The 22,877-nt window shown below is 39.9% G+C and overlaps 1 protein-coding gene across 1 annotated transcript in view; it reads right to left on the bottom strand.

The window, feature by feature from the left end:
• LOC149782763 (exocyst complex component 2-like) overlaps positions 1–9,928 on the bottom strand; it is a 112,561-nt gene extending 102,633 nt beyond the window's left edge. The window contains exons 1-3 of the mRNA XM_089934254.1: positions 9,718–9,928; positions 6,077–6,222; positions 1,690–1,860 (exon numbers count right to left, since the gene is read on the bottom strand). Of these exons, the coding sequence (XP_089790380.1) occupies positions 1,690–1,860; positions 6,077–6,185 (280 nt within the window). The 5' untranslated portion in view covers positions 6,186–6,222; positions 9,718–9,928. The remainder of the gene's footprint in view (positions 1–1,689; positions 1,861–6,076; positions 6,223–9,717) is intronic.
• Between the last annotated feature and the right edge of the window lie 12,949 nt (positions 9,929–22,877).

Genomic DNA, 22,877 nt, shown 5'->3' with positions numbered 1-22,877 from the left:
CTTCCGAACCTGTTTCTTGCTTTGTAATGTTGTGCTGATAATGTAATTTGTATAACTTACCATATATAACGTCATTTCGTGTAATCGTATATACCCGTGTCATTCACGGTACATGGCAATAGATTTTTTTTCAGCTAATCAGAGTCAACAGGGTACCAGCTGTATAGCTGACAAAGAAGTTGACCATAGCAACTGTAAAGCTGATTGAACAGTGTGTTGTTGGTTGAGAAGCAGGTGATGGGGCATTGCTGACCGATTGGTGGGTGATGAATGCTTGACTGACCAGGGAATTGTATGGTGGTCGGTGACTACCTGTAATGCTGACTGCTTAACTGACCACTGTGACTTGTAGCCAAGTATTTTAGTGACATACTGTTTTGTGTAACTCCATACCTGCAATCTTTCAGCTGTGGGTTAATTTTGGGGTTTGTTATACCTAGTGATTTGTGACTGCAAAAATATTTTGTATGATATCTGTTTCATTGTTTTCATCATTTTACTACCTGAGTAAAGTACCACATTTTTACTATTTAAGTAAAACACATCATTCTTTTTGTCATGTGAAATTACTGTGAATCATTTTTACTATTTGAGTAAAACACATCATTCTTTTCATCATGTCAAATTAGAGTGAATCATTAACCTTCGTCCTTGTACTGTGTAAAGTCATTTACTTGTATTCACATTTATGTTATATTATTAGGTTCATGCAGATTGTGTCAATTAGTCCAATACTTGGATCTCATACACACACTTATTAATCATAATTCTTTTTTCCATTCAAGTCATTCATCAATAAACATATAATTTGTATCACCATCAAAACTGTTCTGTTATAAATCCGAAATCCAACCCGGTTCTCTTGTTATACTCATACTAGTATGCCAAGTAACTCACACTAGCATGCCAAGTAACTCAATTAGTACACCAAATATTTTGTGGCTGCTTAAGTCAGTTGAATGCAAAATTTCTCCAAGACAAAAATACTGGCATCACATTATGTGGGATGACTGCACTTGACTGTTTTCAAGCAGTGTGAGTCAATAAAAGTTACATAATAAATCTGATATTATTATGTGAGTCACATTTCCTATGTAAAACACTTATCCAGATTTTATGCGCAACCAAGTAACATGGAACTGACCTAAGTTTTAATGATAGATTTTCTAACATGTGAAAGGATGCTAAATACATGAAAAACCAATATATGGCTTCAGTTTTAAGCCAAGGTTAATGGCTTGCATACATAGTTCAAGATATCATTTTACCCATTCTAAAGGCATTTAGACAATCAAGTAACTGGCTATATCACAATCAGGAAACAGGAGCTAAATGCCTTACCATGAACACACTGAGACAACTGACCATGACCGACTTGGGTGGGTGTCAAAGCCATTAACTTAGATTATGATTAAAATTTTCTACCGATTGTGCTACCATGCCTCCCTCCAACTGATGGATATGTGGGTAAGATTTTAAATGACTTCTAACAAACTGTTCCAATATTGCATGCTTTAAATATAATAGCCTGATGAAAGTAAGTCAGCTTTATGAGTCCTGACAGTATATTCCTATGTTAAATTAAACTCACTCCTGTCAACTGTGAATTTATCACAGGTTGATAACATCAATGTTAACAGAGCCCCTTTAAAATCATAATACAACAGCTCTTGATTATTAACTACATACCTATCTGAACAAAAAAACCTCGGAAGCCAACAGTACAGCTGCCCACTCCACCAGATCTTGTTGTAACTATGATATCCCCCTTGCCTTTGCCAGGTCCTGTACGAGCAATTATTTTCTTGCTTGACTTCCATTCTGCTGTCATAAGTGTGTCCACACCACATATCTTTAAGCCTGAAAATAAAAGAATGTAGATAAACAGATCTCTTGATCTGATTTTATTTTCTTTGCCAAATAGTATCAGTCTTTCTAGCATTAATATACCATATTCTTAAAGATTTAAAATCAAACCCTGAAAGCTATTAATTTTCTGTTCAGTCAAAAGCAATTAAAGGTTTATAAAGACCAATGACTTTTATGGTCACACATGAAACTTTTGTATGCAAATATATTGCCAATTTCTAATTTATTATATAATAATTTGACAGGCATCATTTTTCAATGGTTATATCAGTTGAACATAAATCCATTCTCATCTTTGTATGACAAAATTTACTCTAGTGAAACATATCAGGTATCAATAATCTTCATGATGAAACTGTTTTTTTTTTATATGGTTTTACAGTGTCACATTTCTTAATTTTTCACAATTAACCAGTCATCAAAAAATTTAAAAAATTTGCAGTACAGTACCTTCCTTTGTGCTAGTAAAGAAAATCTGCCTAGATCAAAACTGATCTAGGAATACATGATCATCCAATCCACTAAATGATGATCTCACAGTTGCAACTTCATTAAATCGACCATATCTGATGTAAAACCCACAAATGACTTAATAAGCATTCTTGCTAAAACTTTCATGAAAATAACCATTATAAAGGCATATCTCAATCCTAATATACCTAAATCTACCTAAAACAATGTAACTCACTTGGAGAATAATTCCATGCATTATGGCAACTCCTCACAACCAAAGAAATCTTCCATCTGTTTTATTTATTGAGCATGACCATGATGGGAGAGATAATACACCCCCAAAATAAAAAGCCAAGTTACTGTCAGTGGAAATAGCTCTTCTAGGAGGGTGTGTGTGTGATTTGGATTTTTAATGCAGCTTTTAAAAAAATCAGTTATATTGCTATGATGTCTGTAGTGTGGCAGTTTATAGTGATGTAGCATTATGTCCCACCCAGTTACATTATCGAGACACCAGGTCAATCAGCCCAAGGAGGCAGCTGTTAGTACCATTTTTATGTCTTTGGTATGACTCAGCCAGGGTTCGAACCCATGACCTCCTGCATCTTAGGTGGATGCTCTAACCACCTAGGACACCAAAATGGTTAAAACTCCTTTAGATTGTGTGGGTGTGTATGTGTGTATATATGTGTGTGTATAAATATATATTTAGATTGTGTATGTGTGTGTGTATGTATGTATATATATATATATATATATATATATATATATATATATATATATATATATATATATATGCATCATTCTTTCTTTCTTTGCCAAATGTCTATCATGTCTGAAAAATAATTCTGATTTTTCTAATTTTCATTACAGTAGTCCCTCTTTTGAACGGCCCCCCTGACCAGCGGCCACCCGCTCCTTACGGCCAGAATGGCACTGACGAGTTTGTGTTCAAAAGTACCCCTCGCGAAAGGCCACCCTGCTAATGCGACCAGCGGCCAGCATATTAGTGCAATAATATAAAATTTACCCCTCACAAGCAGCCGCATTTTATTTGAATATGTATCCAGAACCAGTATTTTATTCATAACGTGTGTTAAGTAATCCGATTTCTGTTTCCCCGATGTCAGGTTTTCGTTACTGAAAGAAGTGTTGAGTAAAGTACATTTAACACTAAGGTTAATATTACATCATTTACGCCTCATGAGAAGCCAAATTTATGCCATAAAAAACGAGAAAGACTCAACTTTTAACCCATACAAAAGGGTACGTACATGTAATCCAATTAGCCTTACTGTTGTGTTATCATAAGATGTCCGGTTTAGTCACTGATAATTGTTAAAATTACAATTATGGAACAGGAGTAACAGCTGAGAAGTGGCAGTATCGATGTACAATACCCAAGACAGCAGGAAAATGGATTGGTAGCCTTTATGACTTCCCTTAGTAAGATGTTGAGCTTGTTCACTTTGATAATCAGTGGCTATTACTACTGACAATAATTGTCAAAATTACGAACCCTAACGGCTGTGAGGTCAAATCTGCGTAATGTTAATGGTACATATCGAAGCTGTTTTGGCTTCTCTCACTTAGTGTAAAGAAATGTATAAAAACACTAGGGTACCAGACTGCGACTAATGAATCAAGTGACAAGATCACTTCCTTTAAAAACACACGGCAATTTGTTTAGATGCATACAAAATTGTTTTATCAGTAGAGTAGTTGGCAACATGAATAACTTACTGCAAAAAGATCAACATGTCATTGAGGAAAATAAAAATTCTCAGTTTAGAGGAGAACGTGAAAGTAATTCAACTGACGGTGGGGGGGGGGTCGTCGAGGATCCTTGCAGAAAACTAAACTCAGATAAACAATATCGTGAAAGATAATGAAACAATTCTGCAGAAGTGGGAAGGTGAAATGGATGGAGAAAGGAAGATTGTTTGAGCCAGGAGATGTTTGTATCCTGATTTGAATGACAAGAAAAAGCAACAATTTTGTCAGTTGAATTGGGATATGACGACTTTACCGCAAGTAACGGATGGTTGCACAGATTTCAAGTGTGACACAATATCAAGTGTTCTGTCCTTAGTGGAGAATCAGCTGATGTTAATAATGAAGTTGTCGAAGATTGGAACAAAAGACTAAATGATATATGCAGGGGATATGACAGCAAGGATATTTTTAATGTGATGAGACTGGTTTGTTTTTTAGACCGTTACCAACAAAGTGACAGATGATGTGAACTATAACATAATTATCCCTTTACCTCATAGAGCATAGTGACAAAGTGCAGCACGCTATAAATAGAACACCTGTTACCTAGCCGACCGCATACGCATAGGCCTGCCTGTGAATTGTTAAGCAATGTAGTGGTGTTACGTTTAACAGCAGTTTTAACCATTTTACGTTTTAGGTACACATCTATTATATGTGGAAAAATTTAAGAGTAAAGTCCGATTGTTATAGCTGTGTAATTATTTTTCACGGAAGAATATTTTATGTGCTTTAAAATCGAGAGAGAACTCGTTCACCGTCATGTCAGTGAGGCCGCATGACCGACCGTAGCTGCCATTTCCCATACTTAAAATTCATATGTTTTTTGTCTGCATCTACATCACTAAGTCATCTGAATTTGAATTTGATAATCAATAAAAACTATCTGCTGCTTACATAAATATCAGAGCCTTTACCTAAGTTATTGAATCTTTCGTACTTGTGATTCTAATCGTGAAAACTTCGTAAGTACTGAATGAAATCCTGCCTGTGAACTGTTAAGCAATGTAGTGTATGTTACGTTTAACAGCAATTTTAACCATTTTACATTTTTGGTACACATATGTTATATGTGGAAAAATTTAAGAGTAAAGTCCGATTGTTATAGCTGTGTAATTATTTTTCACAGAAGAATTTTTTTATGCGCTTCAAAATCGAGAGAGAACTCGTTCACCGTCATGTCAGTGAGGCTGCGTGACCAACCATAGCTGCCATTTCTGATACTCATAATTTACAAGGTTTTCGTGTGCGTCTACATCACTAAGTCATCTGAATTTGATAATTTATAAAAACTAATTGCTGCCTACATCAATATCAGAGACTTCACCTAATTTATTGAATATTTCATGGTTGTTATTCTAATCGTGAAAACTTTGTACGTACTGAATGAAATCCGCGGCTGCCATTTTGGAAAATGGAGATTACAACCCAGTTACTTTAAATAGTAGATATTGACCAGTGCATGAACAGCGACCACGTGATCTGACGTAATTGTCATTCGCAGAAATGAATGTAGTATCTAAATGGGGGGTTTCCCCGAAGGTGGTGCTACGAAAACTAGCTCAAAATGGCTGATGTTTACAGCAGACGTCAAAAGGCGCTTTCATGCGAATCTTGTAGAGGCTTCAAAAGGCGCTTCCATGCGAATGGAGTAGAGGCGTCCAAATACGCTTGTATGAGGTAAAGGATTATAAAGACAGTTTTAAAACTATATCAATGGTTATTCATAATATTCTTTTGAAAATGATGACAGTTTGTTTTACATTTATTTCACATCATGCATGTGATTTTTTAATTAAAATATTAAATATATAAAATTAAGTGTACTTGTGACTTTCTTCATATGTATTTACTATTCGCATTTGTCATCCCCCTCTAGAAAGGCCACCCGCATTATAAGGCCACTTCCCTGCTGCATTAGGGGTGGCCTTATAAGAGGGGGACTACTGTATATTTCATTGTAAGGACATACTCTTACCTATCAGATCTTTAGGATCATTTCCAAGGTTTTCACCTCTAATTATAATTCGTGTCCCAGGAGGTCCATCCCTAGGGGAGACTCCTGTAACCACTGGTGGTGGACCCATTGATATCACATTAGACTAAGGATAACTCTTCCCTGATCTGGAATAAAATTTGTAATATTACACTGCAAAATCTAGTGTATACATTATTATCAAAACTTCAAATTAATTTTTTTTCCCTGTAAAGTCACACATGAAATAGACCAGAATTTGAAATTTGATGCAGATAATTATTTATATCTATGCACTCAGAGCTCTCTGTAAGATTCCTAAACAGTCCTGGGTTACATTTCTCAAAACCTGACATTCACATATACAGAAAACAGTTAGCCAAAACCTGAGCATCCAGAACCACAAACAGGAGTTCTTTGAAATGCACTCTGACCACTAAGAAGCTCAATACACCCTAAATTTAAAAATGCACCAAAAAAAATCACATTTCCAATTGGTGACTTGACATCTTGGTCCATAACATATTCAGCACAATGTGGAGTCAATCTATCCATGGCAAGATTGATCTATTACTGTCTGCCCATACTTTCAAAACAAAGTATGAGTCTTACCTATGATCTTGTATGTCTATGTAACATAGTTGATACTGAACAATAAATATTATTATAAACATGTTATTTACTGAGTAGTTAGTTAATTATTCAAGATTATGTCAACTTTATGGATCTGACTGATAATAAGTAAGCAAGCAAACAATACTGTAAACAACTGTAGAATGCATGTCATTTGTTGAAGGATTAGATGAAAGATCATTATAAAATCAGAAGTGAGAAAAACATTGACCTTCATTTGTAACTGGGCATTTTGAGTAGAAACATATAAAAAATTTTTTAATTAAAAACAAACATGAAAAGAGCCAACTTTTCCTAAACCCAGGATTGCTCTACCTTCTCTACCTACATTCTTAAATAGTTTACCTTCCCTGCTATGATTTTGTTGCCTGGAAACATTTTCTTTCAATCCAAGCTTAATGATCATAGTCAAAAGTTCACTCTTCATCAATTCAGTATGAATAATGTGCATTTTCCTCACTGTCCTACACTGCACTATACAGAACGAGGACAGAGAAGTAGAAAGAAACATTAAAACTTGTAATTATTTGCCGATCTGGCAGTTCTCCATAATCTTGCTTAAATGATCCATAGTTAATATTTGTCCTGCTTCATCCATACAATGTTTGGAGAATCTAGAGTGGTAAACAGGTCTGCTAGTTCAAAACTAGATTTATGATCAATATAAGAAAAACTTTACGTATGATAATTTGCTTTTTTATCTCATTTTAGCCATAAGCTAGCATTTGCCATGTGCTATTGATGTTACTCTACAATGACACACACATAAACAAGAACACATACATGCACAATCAAAAATAACCAAGATCCAAAAGGTTCAAGACAACTTGAAAAAGAATTTAGCTTTAAATATCATCTTTTTACAATACTGAAACTTCTCATTCTGCTCAAATTAATGCATACATCATGCACTGCTATTACCATTTAATGATCTTTTGAATTTGGTATTGTTTTCAGTAAAGACAACAGTGGTTGGAGATGTTTAATCTCTTCCAGAGTTGTACCAACGACTTCAATTTGTTTGCATTAATTAAAAGCAAGATTAACTTTTTTGTTCCTTCAGAAGAATAGTAAAGAATAGCCTACTTGCCACTAATTGATATTTCTTTCTTCCCAAATTACTTTTTTATTCTGATTTCTACTCAGTTGATAACTTCTTCTATTAAAGAATTAAAGAAATGCAATATGTGCATCCAAATGTAATTGATAAATTGTTCCCATCCAAAAAATGTGCTATGAACTTGCGCTTAATCATCAATGTCAGCCTACAACAAAGTGGTCAATTAACAAAACTGGTGATTAATCTGTTATTACCTGGTTCTTAAATCCTTAGTTGACATATGGTTTTGACAGTCACAGTTAACAAGGCCAAGGTGTAATTTACAAATTTGCCATATTGCATTGTTATTGTTGTCACCTGCATCATGGTTGCCATTCTTCCTGCAGGCATGTAGTCATAATAACTAGCAAGTGAAAAACCTTTCCAGTAGCATACGGAGGGTTGGCAGTTCTACCCAGGTACCTCTCTATGCCAGAAAAAAGATGCTAAAATATTGTTGATGATGGACAATCAAACCACAAACCACCCATCACTAACACAAGTTAATTAAAGACAAAAAGACATATCTGACAGATTAGATCTAACTACATGCAATATGATTATACAAGTTTCACTGCACTGATATTGTGTCATGTGCTATTAATCACATGATTTACATATAGCGTAAGTTTTTGCTTTGTGGGTAACATCACAGTAGTTTGTGAAATCTGGGTTTTCGTGCAGCCCCAAGTGACGCGACACAGGAGCCATTAGTACTAATATTAGTACCCTTATTCCTACCTCAACCATAACAAATCAAGTTGAGGCTATGACATCGTAGCTAAGGAGTCATCTGCTTCTATCTATCTATAAATACGTTGACACAGTCACACTTGACTATTAAGCAACGGGTGGTACGTGGTCAAAGATAAAGTAAAGATGGAAGTGATAGGACAGTCAGAAGAGTAATGATAGGAAAGGCAGAAATAAGTCAAAGTGTGTCAGTGTATGTTTTCGTCCCTTCATACTCAGACCAATCCGACTACCGTAGCGGCAATGAGATATGGAACCTCAACCGGCATAGCCCTGAGAATCACTAGGTCTTACTTGTAGCTGACTAGTTCATTAGAATGTCATTTTGGAAAGCTCCTGCTTGTGAGATACCAACTCAGGAGCTTCTGCAATTATTGATGGTAATTTGTTCCAAGTCCCTATTGTACATGGGAAGAAGCTGAACTTGAAACAATTTGTCGATGCTGACTTTAATTGGAACTTTTTCCTGTGGCTTGCCCTAGTTTGGCTATATGCCAGGGTCAGGTATTTGTCTGCTGGTATGTCCACTAGGTTGTTCGCAATCTTGTGCATCATGGTTAGCTGGGCCTTGGTTCGCCTGGATTTGAGTGATTCCCACTGGAGATGGTTGAGCACTGCACTGACACTGCTAGTGTTACGATATTTATTTGTGGTAAACCTAGCCGCTCTCCTCTGAACCATCTCTATCTTATTTGTTAGATCTTTACTATGTGGGTTCTACACAGTCGAGGAATACTCAAGACCTGGTCGAACCAGAGTGAAATATGCCTCACTTTTTACTTCTTTATTGTTGATTTGGAGGTTGTGGCGCAGGAAACCAAGGTTACTGTTCCCTTTTTTTACTATCTTGTCTATGTGCCTTTTCCAAGTGAGGTCTCTAGACAATTCCACCCCAAGAGTACGAGGGAATATATCGCTGTCATCTTATATCACGCTTCGCTAAACTAACTAATGATTGAAAAGAAATTAAAGGTACAACACTGAAAGTTGTATATTTCTGAAAAGGTGAATGTAGATGCTCAATTAGTCCTACATGTAAGACATAGCACATTTTGATTTTGTTAAGGTGTTAAACATAAATATCAGCGTCGGGTCTTACAGGTAGGACTAGATGCTCAATGTGTCAAAACCAAGGACTCAATAATCGAGTCGATGATACCTTTAAGGCTTTATGTGGGTGGAGCACCTAACGCTGAAATTCACTGCAGTACGACACTTCAGGTATGATGTTATGCCTGTATATTATTTTTTAAAATCTTGCTCCTTTCGCCTCAGCTTCACTACGTTTGATTTTACATTTTTTGCTGCATGTCACAATAAATGTTTGAAGTAGGTAAATACTGAGGCAAACAGGAAATGTAAGAAATTCAATTGGAATATATCAGAGATGCTTGAATCAAGCGCCACAGTCACATAAATAAGCTTCTAAAGAACTCCGAATCAGTAAGGTTTGCACTAAAATAAGGCTACGAAATACTTAAAATGCACACGGTAACTACTGTAAGTTAAGCAATAAGCACTGTGGCATATCACTTGGACATTTATTTCTGAACCGTGTGAATTTTGTGAATAAGTGTGCTTGTTTATCCTGTATTTATCCTGTCCATACCGAGCGTTTATCCTATATGTCGATCTTAATTTATATGGGATATATATATATATATATATATATATATATATATATATATATATATATATATATATATATATATATATATATATATATATATATATACAATAAACTGACAAAGAACAGTGCAAAACTAGTATCTAGCTTGCCTGAGTTCTTTCGACCCTTTAATGAGTCTTTTTCAAAGGCAAATACAAAATATACACAAGACAAACAAATAAAACAAGAAACAAACAAACAAAAAATAAGAAAGAAAAAAAAGGTTATGTTTGCGAAACTTTGCTTGATAGCCTATGACTACTATAACAATGAAATATCCTGAATATAATCTGCGCTTACATAAATTTACATAAAATAATAGCTGTCGTTATGGCTCATCAATTTCTAGATCAGTACAAATATATTCCAGTATCAGCAACAAGCTGAAATAAACTAGTTGACACATAATATAGTTCAAAGGTTAAATTCCTGTAGAAACAGCCATGTAAAGTTTCGCAAACATAACTGTTTTTCTGTTTTATTTCTTTGTCTTGTCTATGTTTTGCATTTGCCTTTGGAAAAGACTCACTGAAGGGTCACAAGCACTCAGGCTAGCTAGATACTAGATTCGCACTGTTCGTTGTCAGTTTATTGCATTTATCTTAATCAATCCCTGACACACGTGATCTCTTGCTGGATCTAGTGCACTTGAAAGGATTGTTATTCGCTATATGAATTGTATGAATTGTATTCTTTACATAAATATATATATATATATATATATATATATATATATATATATATATATATATATATATATATATATATATATATATATATATATATATATATATAACGGAAGTTTAAAATAAACAAACCGGATATGAGTAGTGAAGGGGGGCACTTTACGTACAATGGAAATTAGCATTACAGACCCCCTTGGGGCACTTTACGTACAATGGAAATTTAACATGGCGAAAAATCGTGGGGCACTTTACGTACAAGGGGAATTAACATGGCGATAAATCGTGGGTCACTCTACGTACAAGGGGAATTAACATGGTGATAAATCGTGGGTCACTTTACGTACAAGGGGAATTTAACATGGGAATAGAGTTTGGGCTTGTTTAGGGACAAGGGGAATGGAACATGGGATTTTTTTTCTTTTTTTTAAAAAAAAATTTTTAAAAAAGGGGTAGGCAATTCAAAGACTATCTCTTTTCGAGAAATATGGCTGGCCCTGAAAAGGGCCTTTGGTTTATGTTAATATGCCCTTAACATAGAGGGCATTTGCGACATCTTCTTTTCCTCAAACTTCGTCTTACAGCAGGGCCATACATCAGAGTCCTCTTGAGGCAACCTTGTCTCTCTATATAGACTCTTCTTATCCACAGGCTGCTGTTGGTCCTGTGGACAACGGTCCACTTGGATCGGACATACATGAGCATGTCCGTCCTGAACATCATTGTTGACACAAGGGTTGAAGATTCAACGTCTGTCCACATGTTGAGGCTCCGAGAATAGGTGAATCAATGCAGTGAACGGCGCTTATTTATAGGGACAGGAAGGATTGAAACGGATTGAGTTCATTCACCAATCCGAACACGCGTTACAGAATTCAGTCAGCCCGCATCCAATCGTAAGAGTGCAGTCTGTGACGTCACGTAGTCTATATAGATTCGCTAGCGCTTGTGTGCAGTCAATCTATGCGACAGTGATTCAACATGACGGAAACTCAGAAAACGATCCATTGGGGTGCACCAGCAGGAGAGACTGCCCAAGGGAACTCGGACTTACTTTCAGAAGAGGTGAATTGGGATTTTGTGGATTTTCTCTCCTCGCAAGAATTTGTTCCGGAACCTTCGTTACCTTCTTCATTACCGCAAGTGGAGAATTTTAGACAGAGACAGAAAGAAGAATTGGAGAAATTTATACAACGACAAAAGGAAGCGGAACAGGATTTTCTCCTACAGCAACAGCAACAAGAAGAAGAGGTAAGAAAAAAACAACAGCGACAACAGCAAGAAGAAGTAGCAGCAAAGAAACAAGAGGGTGAAAATCAAACGGTCACGGTACTGTTGGACATTTTAGCGGAGTTAAGAAGTCTGAAACAAATGTATCAGACTTCTTTATCACGACCGAAGAGAATACGACCTTCCCGAGCCAAACACGTCAACCCTGTGACTAAACCTACCGTACCACCCTTAGTGATTTCAACCCAATCATTATCATCATCATCAACATTACGCAGTCCAGAAGTAGGCCTTGGCCGTGGCAAAGGCTTAAGGCAGTTAAAATTGATTGCTTAAACTCACCCCTTCACCATGAAGAAAAAAGGCCCTTTTCAGGGCCACCCACATTTCTCGAAAAGAAATACAATTTCAATTTGCCAATAACTCAAAAAATAAACCCCACCCATTTTACCCTTATAGTACGTGTCTGTGTATGAGTGCGTGAGTGTACGTCCTTATTTTAAAATCAAAACTCAAAGACACTTACCTTATATCATTCATTTATTCTTTTCTCCATTTTTTACAATCCAATTCACAATTCACAACACAACACTTTAATAAAAAGTTCATTGACTTCTTCTGTCTCCTTGTTTAGTCTCTCGGTTTTTTGAATTTTTTCACCGTCACACTCTTTTCCTCTTCTTCCTCCTCACTTTCTTCCCTTCTTCTTTTCTTCTCCTGTTTCTTTTTCTTCACCTGTCTGCTTTCTTCCTCAGAATAATCCCTCTCTTCTTTCAAAGAATCCCTTTCTTCTTCTGAAGAATCCCTCTTTTCTTCTGACTCCTCTTGTTTCTTTTTTGGGCAATCTGGAGACCAATGTCCTTTTTCTTTACAATAATAACAGGTATCTTGACTTTTGTCTTTTTTATCCCCTGTTTTTTTTCTTTTTTGACGGTATGGACACTCTGAAGACCAATGCCCTTTCTTCTGACAGATATAGCAAGTATCTTGACTTTTATCTCGAAAGGAAGGAGAGTAGTCCGTCGGCTGGTCTGAAGAGAATTTTCTAATGACCCCTCGCAAAGCTCTGATGAAGTGTTCGATCTGTCTAGTCTCTTCCATCGTTGTGCTCGGTTTGAGAGTGAAATGAATAGTGAAAGGACAAGACACACACCCTTTTATATACGCTGGTCTGCTATGACTATAAAGTAGTTTATGGTGTTTGAACTTGAGTCATTTGACTTTTTGCTTTCAAGATGAAACGATCTAATTCATTCGAGAAGAAAGAAGAAGAAGAAAGTAAGAGGCAGAAACGTGATCTATCGCCTCGTACCAGGGCTGAAATCTTGGCACAAATTCATGCCAGTGATTTTGAAGAGGACATGAGTGAACCAGAATCCGAACCCTCTAAACCAAGTTCACCACCCTTAGTCAACCCTGAAAAGTACTATTCCATTCGAGAGACGGAAAAGCGCTCCTCTAGAAAATTTAGAACCACGGCTTACAAATACACAGTGAAGTTTAAAGATTTCAAGGCTGAAGTGCCGTTAGAGAAAGCAGAAGTGTTCATCACCGAGGTGTGGGATTCTTTGCTCACTGCACTCAAGCAGCAATGTCAACCCAAAGAAGACGATCGCTTGAGACTTTCCATACAACACGACGGTTTGAAATCCCCTGTTTGGATCGAGTTTAGCACCCCTGCAGAATTGAACGCTTCCAAAGTCATGGACAAGATTCAACACGTGCAACAATCTAATGACCAGTTTGACATCACCGATGGAAAAGCCACATTGGACATGACCCACGTCTCTCCTCCTCAAGGAACTGGACGCAAAAAGATGTTACTGGTGGACGACCTTCGCAACACCAAAAAGAGTCTCGTCCGAATTAACAACTCTCATGACCAGATGTGTTTAGCCCGTGCCATCGTGGTGGGACGAACCTATGCCGACAAGAACGACACGGTAGAATGGAAAAGAACCTGGAACACTATTCAACGTTCCCATCGAGCCAAACAACGAAACGAAGCAGAACTCCTGTTGCAACAAGCTGGCCTGTCCAAAGACACACCCTGTGGCATTCCTGAGATGCAAAAATTGCAAGATGCCCTAGCTCCACGCTACACCTTGAAAGTGCACCCTCAAGAAGTGCGCGGACCTCTGTTGTTTCGAGGCCAAGACTTTAAGGACGGAAAATACATTCATGTCTATTATCACGATGAACATTTCGATACCATTACCAGTATCACCGGATTCCTGAAATACAGTTATTACTGTGAGAAATGTGACCATGGTTATAACAATCGAGAGCAACACAAGCATTGTGGATCGAAATGCACAGGATGTTTGGCCTCTTCACCCTGTCTGAGCGAAGAACCAGTGCCTTGTTCAACTTGTCTGCGCACGTTTGTCAGCCCTACCTGTTACCAACAACATCTGAAAACGCAAGGTTCACAGAAGAAATGCGCTTGTCAACTGCTGAGATTGTGCTCTACGTGTGAACAAGTCATACGTACCAATAATACCAAGGCACACGTATGTTCAGGAAAGAAAAAATGTCACATTTGTCACCACATCGTGGACTTGGAACACCAATGTTACGTGCAAAAATACCAACCCCCACCAGAGAAAGAGGACGGTCACAAGAAGAAAGGCAATTTCATCTTTTTCGATTTCGAATGCATGCAAGAAACCGGCATTCACATTCCTAATTTCTGTGTGGCTCATCGAGCGTGCGAGAAGTGCATTCAAGAACCTATCTTCAGTCATTGCCATCACTGCAGCAAGATACCCGGAGGGCGTGAAAAAATCTTTCGGGGACCAAACACGTTAGCTGATTTTGCCCAATGGGTCTTAGACCCCGTCGACAAGACGTGGAGCCAAGAGGACATCGAACGTTACGGAGATTGTCATCGTCATGCCACGGTGATGGCTCACAATTTCTTCGGATACGATGGACAGTTTCTTTTGAGGTACTATACGGAACAAGGCACCGAGCGTCCTAAAGTGACTTTGAACGGAGCCAAAATCATTTTCATGCAAGTGGGACAAGTACAGTTTAAAGATTCGATGAGCTATTTGGCCATGCCGTTGAGTCGAATGCCTAAAACGTTTGGAATGACAGAAATGGCTAAAGGGTACTTTCCACACTTTTTCAATACGGAAGCCAATCAACACGCCGTTCTACCCCATTTACCTGAGGCTCACTATTACGACCCCGACAACATGCGTACCGAACAACGAGAAGCTTTCTACGCTTGGTACCAGATTCACGCCTCGGACCCTTTCGACTTTCAGGAAGAAATGCTAAAGTATTGTCGTTCCGACGTGGACATTTTACGGCGTTGCTGTGGAAAATTTCGAGAACTGTTCATGGAACACGGAGGGGTCGATCCTTTGAAAGAAGCTTGCACCATTGCCAAAGCGTGTTCCTTAGTGTATCGACAACGATTCATGCCTGAAAACACCGTGGCTGTCATCAGTCCTCAAACGACCCACTTTGTCAAACGTCAATACTCGGTCAAAGCCCTACGTTGGTTACATTACTTGTGCGACAAGGAAGACAAGTGGATTCAGCATGCCCGCAACGGAGGGGGCGAAAAGACCATCGGAACGTATTCGGTCGATGGCTGGGACTTAGAAAACCCCAAGATCGTGTACGAGTTTAACGGTTGCTTATTTCACGGATGTCCCGTCTGTTACGCTGACCGTGGCACTAAAAATCAGTTTTTGCAACGAACCATGGAAGACTTGTACCAGGACACTTGTCAGCGACGCCTAAAGTTGGAACAGGAAGGATACCAAGTGGTGGAAATGTGGGAACACGAGTACGATCACCGTATGAAAACCGATCCCGAGTTTAAACGCCTCGTGGAAAGTTACCAGTTCATGGACCCGCTGAACCCGAGGGATAGTTTGTACGGAGGAAGGACCAATGCCACCTGTTTGCTGTAGCAAGCCGACGAAGAGAAAGGAGAAGAAATCAAATACTTGGACGTGTGTTCGCTGTATCCCTACGTGTGCAAATATTGTCGCTTTCCTGTAGGGCACCCGCAATTGTTAACGGAACACATCGACCTGAAAAACATTCGACAATACGAAGGCTTGATCAAGTGCAAAGTTTTGCCTCCCACGAACCTATACCATCCCGTCTTACCTCACCACTGCCAAGGCAAACTGATGTTTCCCTTGTGCCGTACTTGTGCCGAAACGTGCAACCAAGACCAAGCTTGTCAGCACAGCCAGGAAGAACGGGCCTTGACGGGAACCTGGGTCAGCGTAGAATTGTTCAAAGCTCTGGACATGGGATACCAACTGTTAGAAGTGTACGAAATTTGCCACTTTCCCAAGACACAACAATACCACAAGGGTGATCCCAGTCAGAAAGGCATTTTCGCCGACTACGTGGATGCCTTTTTGAAACTGAAGCAAGAAGCCAGCGGCTATCCTTCCTGGTGTCACACTCCCGAAGACCAAATACAATTCAAAGAGAAATACTACGAACAAGAAGGCATCACTTTAGACCACATCGAGAAAAACGAAGGCAGGCGATCGTTTGCCAAAGTGATGTTAAATTGCTTGTGGGGTAAAATGGCACAACGACCGTGTTTACCCAAGACGGAATATTTGACAGAACCTTCCCGCTACTTCCAGATGATTCACGACAAAACCAAATACATGAAACACGTGGACGTCGTTCGAGAGAATTTAATCTTGGTCAATTACGAAGAAGATCTGGACTTTGTACAAGACGACCCTTTTGGAAATGTCATCATTGCGGCTTACGTGACAGCCCATGCTCGCTTAAAATTGTACGAAGCTTTAGAACTGTTAGAAGAACGCGTCCTGTACTTTGACACGGACAGTTGCATTTACATCCATCACCCGATTCAACATCACCCTAACATCGAAGGAGACCGTTTAGGAGCCTGGACAGACGAGCATCCCGACGACAAGATTCTAAGTTTCGTCAGTGGCGGTCCCAAAAATTACGGCTACGAATACCGGGACAAACAAGGAGAAGTGCACACGACGTGCAAAGTGAAAGGACTGACTCTGAATTATCGTACCAGTCGAGTGGTCAACTTTGGGGTATTGAAAGAAGCCTTGCAATCGGGAGAGGATGGAAACTTTAAAGTGACCACTTACCAACCGAACAAGATTGTACGTTTACCCACTCACCACATCGTCAGTCGACCTTTGGAAAAAGTTTATCAAATCGTGTACCAGAAGCGAGTTCGACTTCCCAATCATTTCACCTTACCGTATGGACACGTTGGTATAAAACATTGGTTGTAAGAGGATAGTTACCCCACCAGAAAGATGACTTCGCCACAGCATGAATCGAGTGAGAAACCCGATGAAAACTCCAAGTTCAAACCCTACCATTTTCCAGTTTTCTTACCTGACTATTGTGATTGTGCCCGTCGATTGGACACGTTTCAGAAATGGCCTACGGATAGGGAAGGATTACCTTCTTCGCATGTTTTAGCTAGAACAGGATTTGTCTACTTGGGACCTGAGTCAGGATTGGGATACGAGGTACAGTGTTTCGCTTGCGGACTGAAGTTACGAATGGATCTATGTATCTATAAAGATTCAGCTATTCTGGAACATACTCGATGGTCTCCGCACTGCCCTTACCTTTCTATGGCCTTTCCACCCATCACACTACGGTACAATGTTGACGGTACCTTAGAGACGGTACCTTCCGAAACAAGACATAAAAAACGTAGAAAAGGAAAGATGTACAAGCTGGAGACTGCATTGCGACTAGTATAAAAAGGGGGCTATGGTCAAGATCGATAGTTCATTGTGACTACCAAGACCGAGCGAACAAGATGAATACTTTGAAAGAGACATCGTTCCAGTTTGGGGATTGTAAAAAAGTTGTATCTTCCTCTAGTGTGACTAATATTGGATGGATAAGACCCAGGCATTGCGACGGAAAATGTCCGGAAGGAAACTGCGATTGTCCATGTGGTTACCATTGTAATTGCGTAACGGAGTTTGCAGACGAGTGCGATTGTGAGCCTTGCGATGGGACCGATGCTGTACGTTGTGACCTGAGCGATGCCGTAAAGCATTGCCTCACTGCCCCTGTCATGGAAAGTGATGCTGTGCGTGTCAAACCTGAGGGATGCGAAAGCGATGCCGCTCGTCCTCTTAGACATTTTACCGGGTTTAAAGGGGAATGTCGACCTTCACGTCTACCGCCCTACGGATGTCATCCAGCCCTGAGCAAACTCCTGTTCCTGTCACCCAACCCTCATCGAAACGAACCTGTGAAAAACGAATATTCGTTTCCTGTGCGTTTGTCGGAATACTGCGACTTTGAAAATCGTCTTCAATCGTTCAAAGAAAAATGGCCAAAGTATCTGGGAGGACCGACCCCCGAAGAATTAGCCAGAGCCGGATTTTTCTACTTGGGCGAAGGAGATAAAGTCAAGTGCTTCAGTTGCGGTGTGTCACTTCACCACTGGGAACCGCAAGATTCGGCCTACGTAGAACATGCTCGATGGTCACCGAATTGTCATTACTTACCTTTAGTGGGACCGAGACATTGAAGTAACTTTTTACCATAATAATCTGTTCATGGATACTTTACAAGAGAACATTCGTGCTTTGCCTGTGGAGTTGAGAGAACGCATTTATCGAGAACTGGTCAAAATACAAGTGAAACGTAAAGAACAATTGCATCCGATACGTCACCGGTGTTTGAACCACTGGTACCTGAAGGCTATACAAGGACTGATTCAATTGAAAGTGTTCCATTGGACAGACATTGATCAACGATCCTCTAGTTTTAAAAAGGATTGGTTTGGTATGGACGATTGTAGTTACATCATTGTAAACGTACTGCATCGAATTCCAGAGGAAGAGTTAACGAATTACCAACATCTTTCACACAATGTCAACTTGGTGAAAGAGGAAACTTCTGAACGAATTGTAATGTGTAGATTAGTGACTCAACGATTTAAATTCGACACTGAAGTAAAACCATGTTTGTGCAAAGAGTACATTTCTTGTGTCAGACCAAAGAGGATTTAGTATGACCTATTCATGGATACTTTACAAGAGAACATTCGTGCTTTGCCTGTGGAGTTGAGAGAACGCATTTACCGAGAACTGATCAAAATACAAGTGAAACGCAAACTCAAAGTGATTCATCCGTTTTTAAATTATGCTCTGTTCCAAAGTACAAGAAGACTGATTATGAGTGGATATTACATTAGGCACAAAGTTAAACGAGGCTATTGGCTACCACCCAACGATTCCAAAAACAGTGTATATACTTATGGATACTTTACAAGAGTACATTTTGGGCTTGCCTGTGGAGTTGAGAGAACGCATTTACCGAGAGCTGGTGAAAATACAAGTGAAACGTAAAGAACAATTGCATCCGTTACGTCACCAGATTTTTAACCACTGGTACCTGAATGGTATAAGAGAACTGATTCGTCAGAAATTGTTTCAGTGGTCAGACCTTGTTCAATACTTCCAGGCCCCCGATGATTCACGTGTTGATCATTTTGGTTACTTCGAGATTCACCTAGAGCAACCCATTGAGGAAGACAAGGTAAAGGATTACCAACATTTGTTACGTGGAATCTACTTAGCGGAAGAGGAAACACCTAAACGAACTCTGACGTTTCGGTTACAGTATGCAAGATTTACATTCCCAACTGGAAAACGAACATCACTGGCTAGAAAGTACGTGTATTCTTTTCGTAACAAAGAGACTATAAAAACAGGCTGTTATGCCACGACTTATGTCGTATGTCATCCAACAGATTCCGTGGAAGGAACTCAATGACCATATTCAAACCGTGGATCATTACCATCGATTATTACAAGAACTGTATCCATTCAATTTGGGACGACAAGTGGTGTGTGTCTTAGTGACTTGTTTTTTGGGATTTCGTTTACCAGCCGATTCTTTGTGGACTCTTTACGATCAGTACTTACCACCTCCATGGCCTTAAATGGTCACGAAAAACTCCTTTTGCTCAAAGCCTTGCGTTTTCATCTGGATACTTCTCGACCTCTACGGGAAAAAAAGATTCGTCAACTTTTAGCTACCCAAGACGTGTATGACGATGTGTGTGTAGCTTGTGACTTACATCCCCATTGGACAGATGTCCGTGCCTGGAAAGAATGGGATTTTGAGGCTTGGACCCAAGAAGTGGCCCAGTATGCACGAGAGTTGTTCAAGGAAAAAAGTTACTTTTCAACCCGTGTTAGTGACGGTGCCAGAAGAACCCGTCACCCAGGACAGGACTGTCGTGGACAGACCTGAAAGACCCTTTCGGGAGGACACTTGTGTGACCTTACCCCCTGTTGAACTGGTTAGAACATTACCCAAAAGATGTGATTGTTGTACAGACACTTGTGTTTATTCCACGTTCATCGTTATCATGTGCCTTTTATCCTTGTACTTAAGCCTTTGGCTTTTATGTATTTTTGTCTTTCGTATTCATGTTTGAAAAAAAACATTCAATAAACGTGTTCTGAAAAAAAGTATATAAACTCTTGTCTTGTTTGTTTTCGTGTCACAAGTGACATTTCTCACACCATGGCTACCTCTGCTGTCTCTGCTCCCTCTTCCTCTACTGTCAAAGTCATCGACGAACACTTAGATCGTGCCAGTTGGGAGGCTTTGTATCTTCGCCATCCCTTTAACATGCTCATTGCTGGACCTAGCGGTTCAGGCAAAACCGAATTCGTCAAACGTTTGATCGAACATAAACATCATTTGATCGATCGGCCCCCTCAACGGATCGTGTGGTGTTACAAAGAGTGGCAATCGGCGTACAGCCTCTTGCGAGAAAGTCAAGGCGATTCCATCGTGTTTGTGGAAGGCATTCCTAAAGAAGACGACGGCATCGTCTCTGACTCCCGTCTAACCCATTTTTTTGGTCATTTTCGACGACATGTTAGGAGAAGACGAAGAAGAAATTAAATTGTGGTTCACGCGCAAAGGGCATCACCGTAATGCCAGTGTCGTTTACATCACCCAAAATTTGTTTCAACAAAGTAAAGCCCATCGCACCATCAGTCTCAATGCGCATTACGTGGTCTTGTTTAAAAGTCCTCGAGATAAATCGCAAGTGCAAGTCTTAGCCAAACAGTTAGGAACGCCTTGGCTGACTCAGGCGTACGACGATGCCACTCAAACGCCACACGCCTATTTACTCGTCGATTTGAAACCTACGACCCCCGAGGATTTGCGATTTCGTACCCACTTGTTTCACCACTGGTGCCAAGACGGAGGGCCTGTCCTGTACACGTCTCCGTCCTCGACTTCATTTCACTCCCCATGAAAAAAATCTATAAAAACCTCAGACCCTTTTTCGTCTGTCTCACACAGTGTGAACATGACGTCCCTTCAGTCGCATCTTCCCGTCAAATTGATTCGTGCCTTGTATGGCATCAGTCGAGAAAAAGATCCACAAACACGAGCCCGTGTCTTAGAAGCTAGTCTCAAAGAAGTCTTACGATGGTTCACGGTGACGGCACGTCAATTACTCCAAGGAATCATTCAGATTCCTCATCAAACCCAACGCTTTTTCGATCGAAACAAAGTCGCTTTGGTCCAACTGGCCGATCCCCGCATCGACACTCAAACCAAAAATCAAATCATTTTGAAACCTGGAGGGAGCGGTACTCTAGGAGGGGTCATCATTCGCTCACTCTTAAGATGGGATCCTAATGCCCCCAAAGTTATCCCCAAGACAAAAGTTCAACGAAGCCCCAAGAAGAAAAAGAAAAAGACCAGGTCCCCAAGAAGAAGAACTTCTCCAGTGGCAGGACCCTCCTCTTACCAGACACCACCACCATCACCCCGGAAAAAGAAAAGAAGCCCCCAGAAAAAGAAACAGAGAAAAAGTCCTCAGAAAAAGAAAAGTCAACAGAAGAAGAAAACTAGTCGCAAGAGAGGCACTTCGGCCAGGACGCAACCTTACACTCGCAAGCCACGACCTGCCACAGCGTCTCCGGCAGCCTCACGTTTGTCCACTTCTCCGTTGATGTCACCAGGAACTGAAGAGTACTTGGAGACGTTGATCACACCAAGAACTTCTCCGTTGATGACCCCCAAAAGAACTTCCCCAGTGGCAGGACCTTCCAATTTAGCGGCAGTGGCTGCTGCTCACAAAGTACCTTCTCCCAAAATCAAAGTCCATGAAAGATCGGGCATGTTACAAAGTTTACTGGATTTGTCCAAGCAAGAACTGGCTCGATTTAGTCCGTTACGTACCCCTGCACGACGTGTCATGCCTGTCCTCAAACTGATAAAACGTAAAGACAATCAGTGGCGACGCGTTCCAGTATAAAAAAAGGCCTGTGACCGAGTAGGGTATCAGTGTTTTTTTGGTGCTCCTAAAGACTCAAAGATGTCACCCTCCAGAAAATCCCAAGGAAAGAAAAGGAAAGGACTGCCACCACGTTTAGCCAAACATGGGGACCTGTTATCTGTCCTGTCCAAAGCTTCTCCACCCCTACGAAAAAAACTCATTCAAACGGCTTCCAAAGAGGTCATCGATACCGTGTGCGAATGTTGTTTGAACGTCTTGAAAGGCACGATCCCTTTGTCCAAACACCAGAAACAATGCTTAAGCAAGCATCGTCACGTTCTTCGCCAAATGGTTCGAAAAAAAATTCCCATTCGTCAAAAAAAGAAGATGTTGGTCCAACGTGGAGGCATTTTCCCTCTCTTGTTAGGCCCCATACTGAAAGGAGTCTTGGGAACCATGTTGGG

Source organism: Sinohyriopsis cumingii, chromosome 15 (genome assembly GCF_028554795.1).
Source record: "Sinohyriopsis cumingii isolate HCF-2022 chromosome 15, ASM2855479v2, whole genome shotgun sequence".
In the NCBI taxonomy this organism is placed as follows: Eukaryota; Metazoa; Mollusca; class Bivalvia; order Unionida; family Unionidae; genus Sinohyriopsis; species Sinohyriopsis cumingii.
This window is presented reverse-complemented; position numbering and strand designations above follow the sequence as displayed.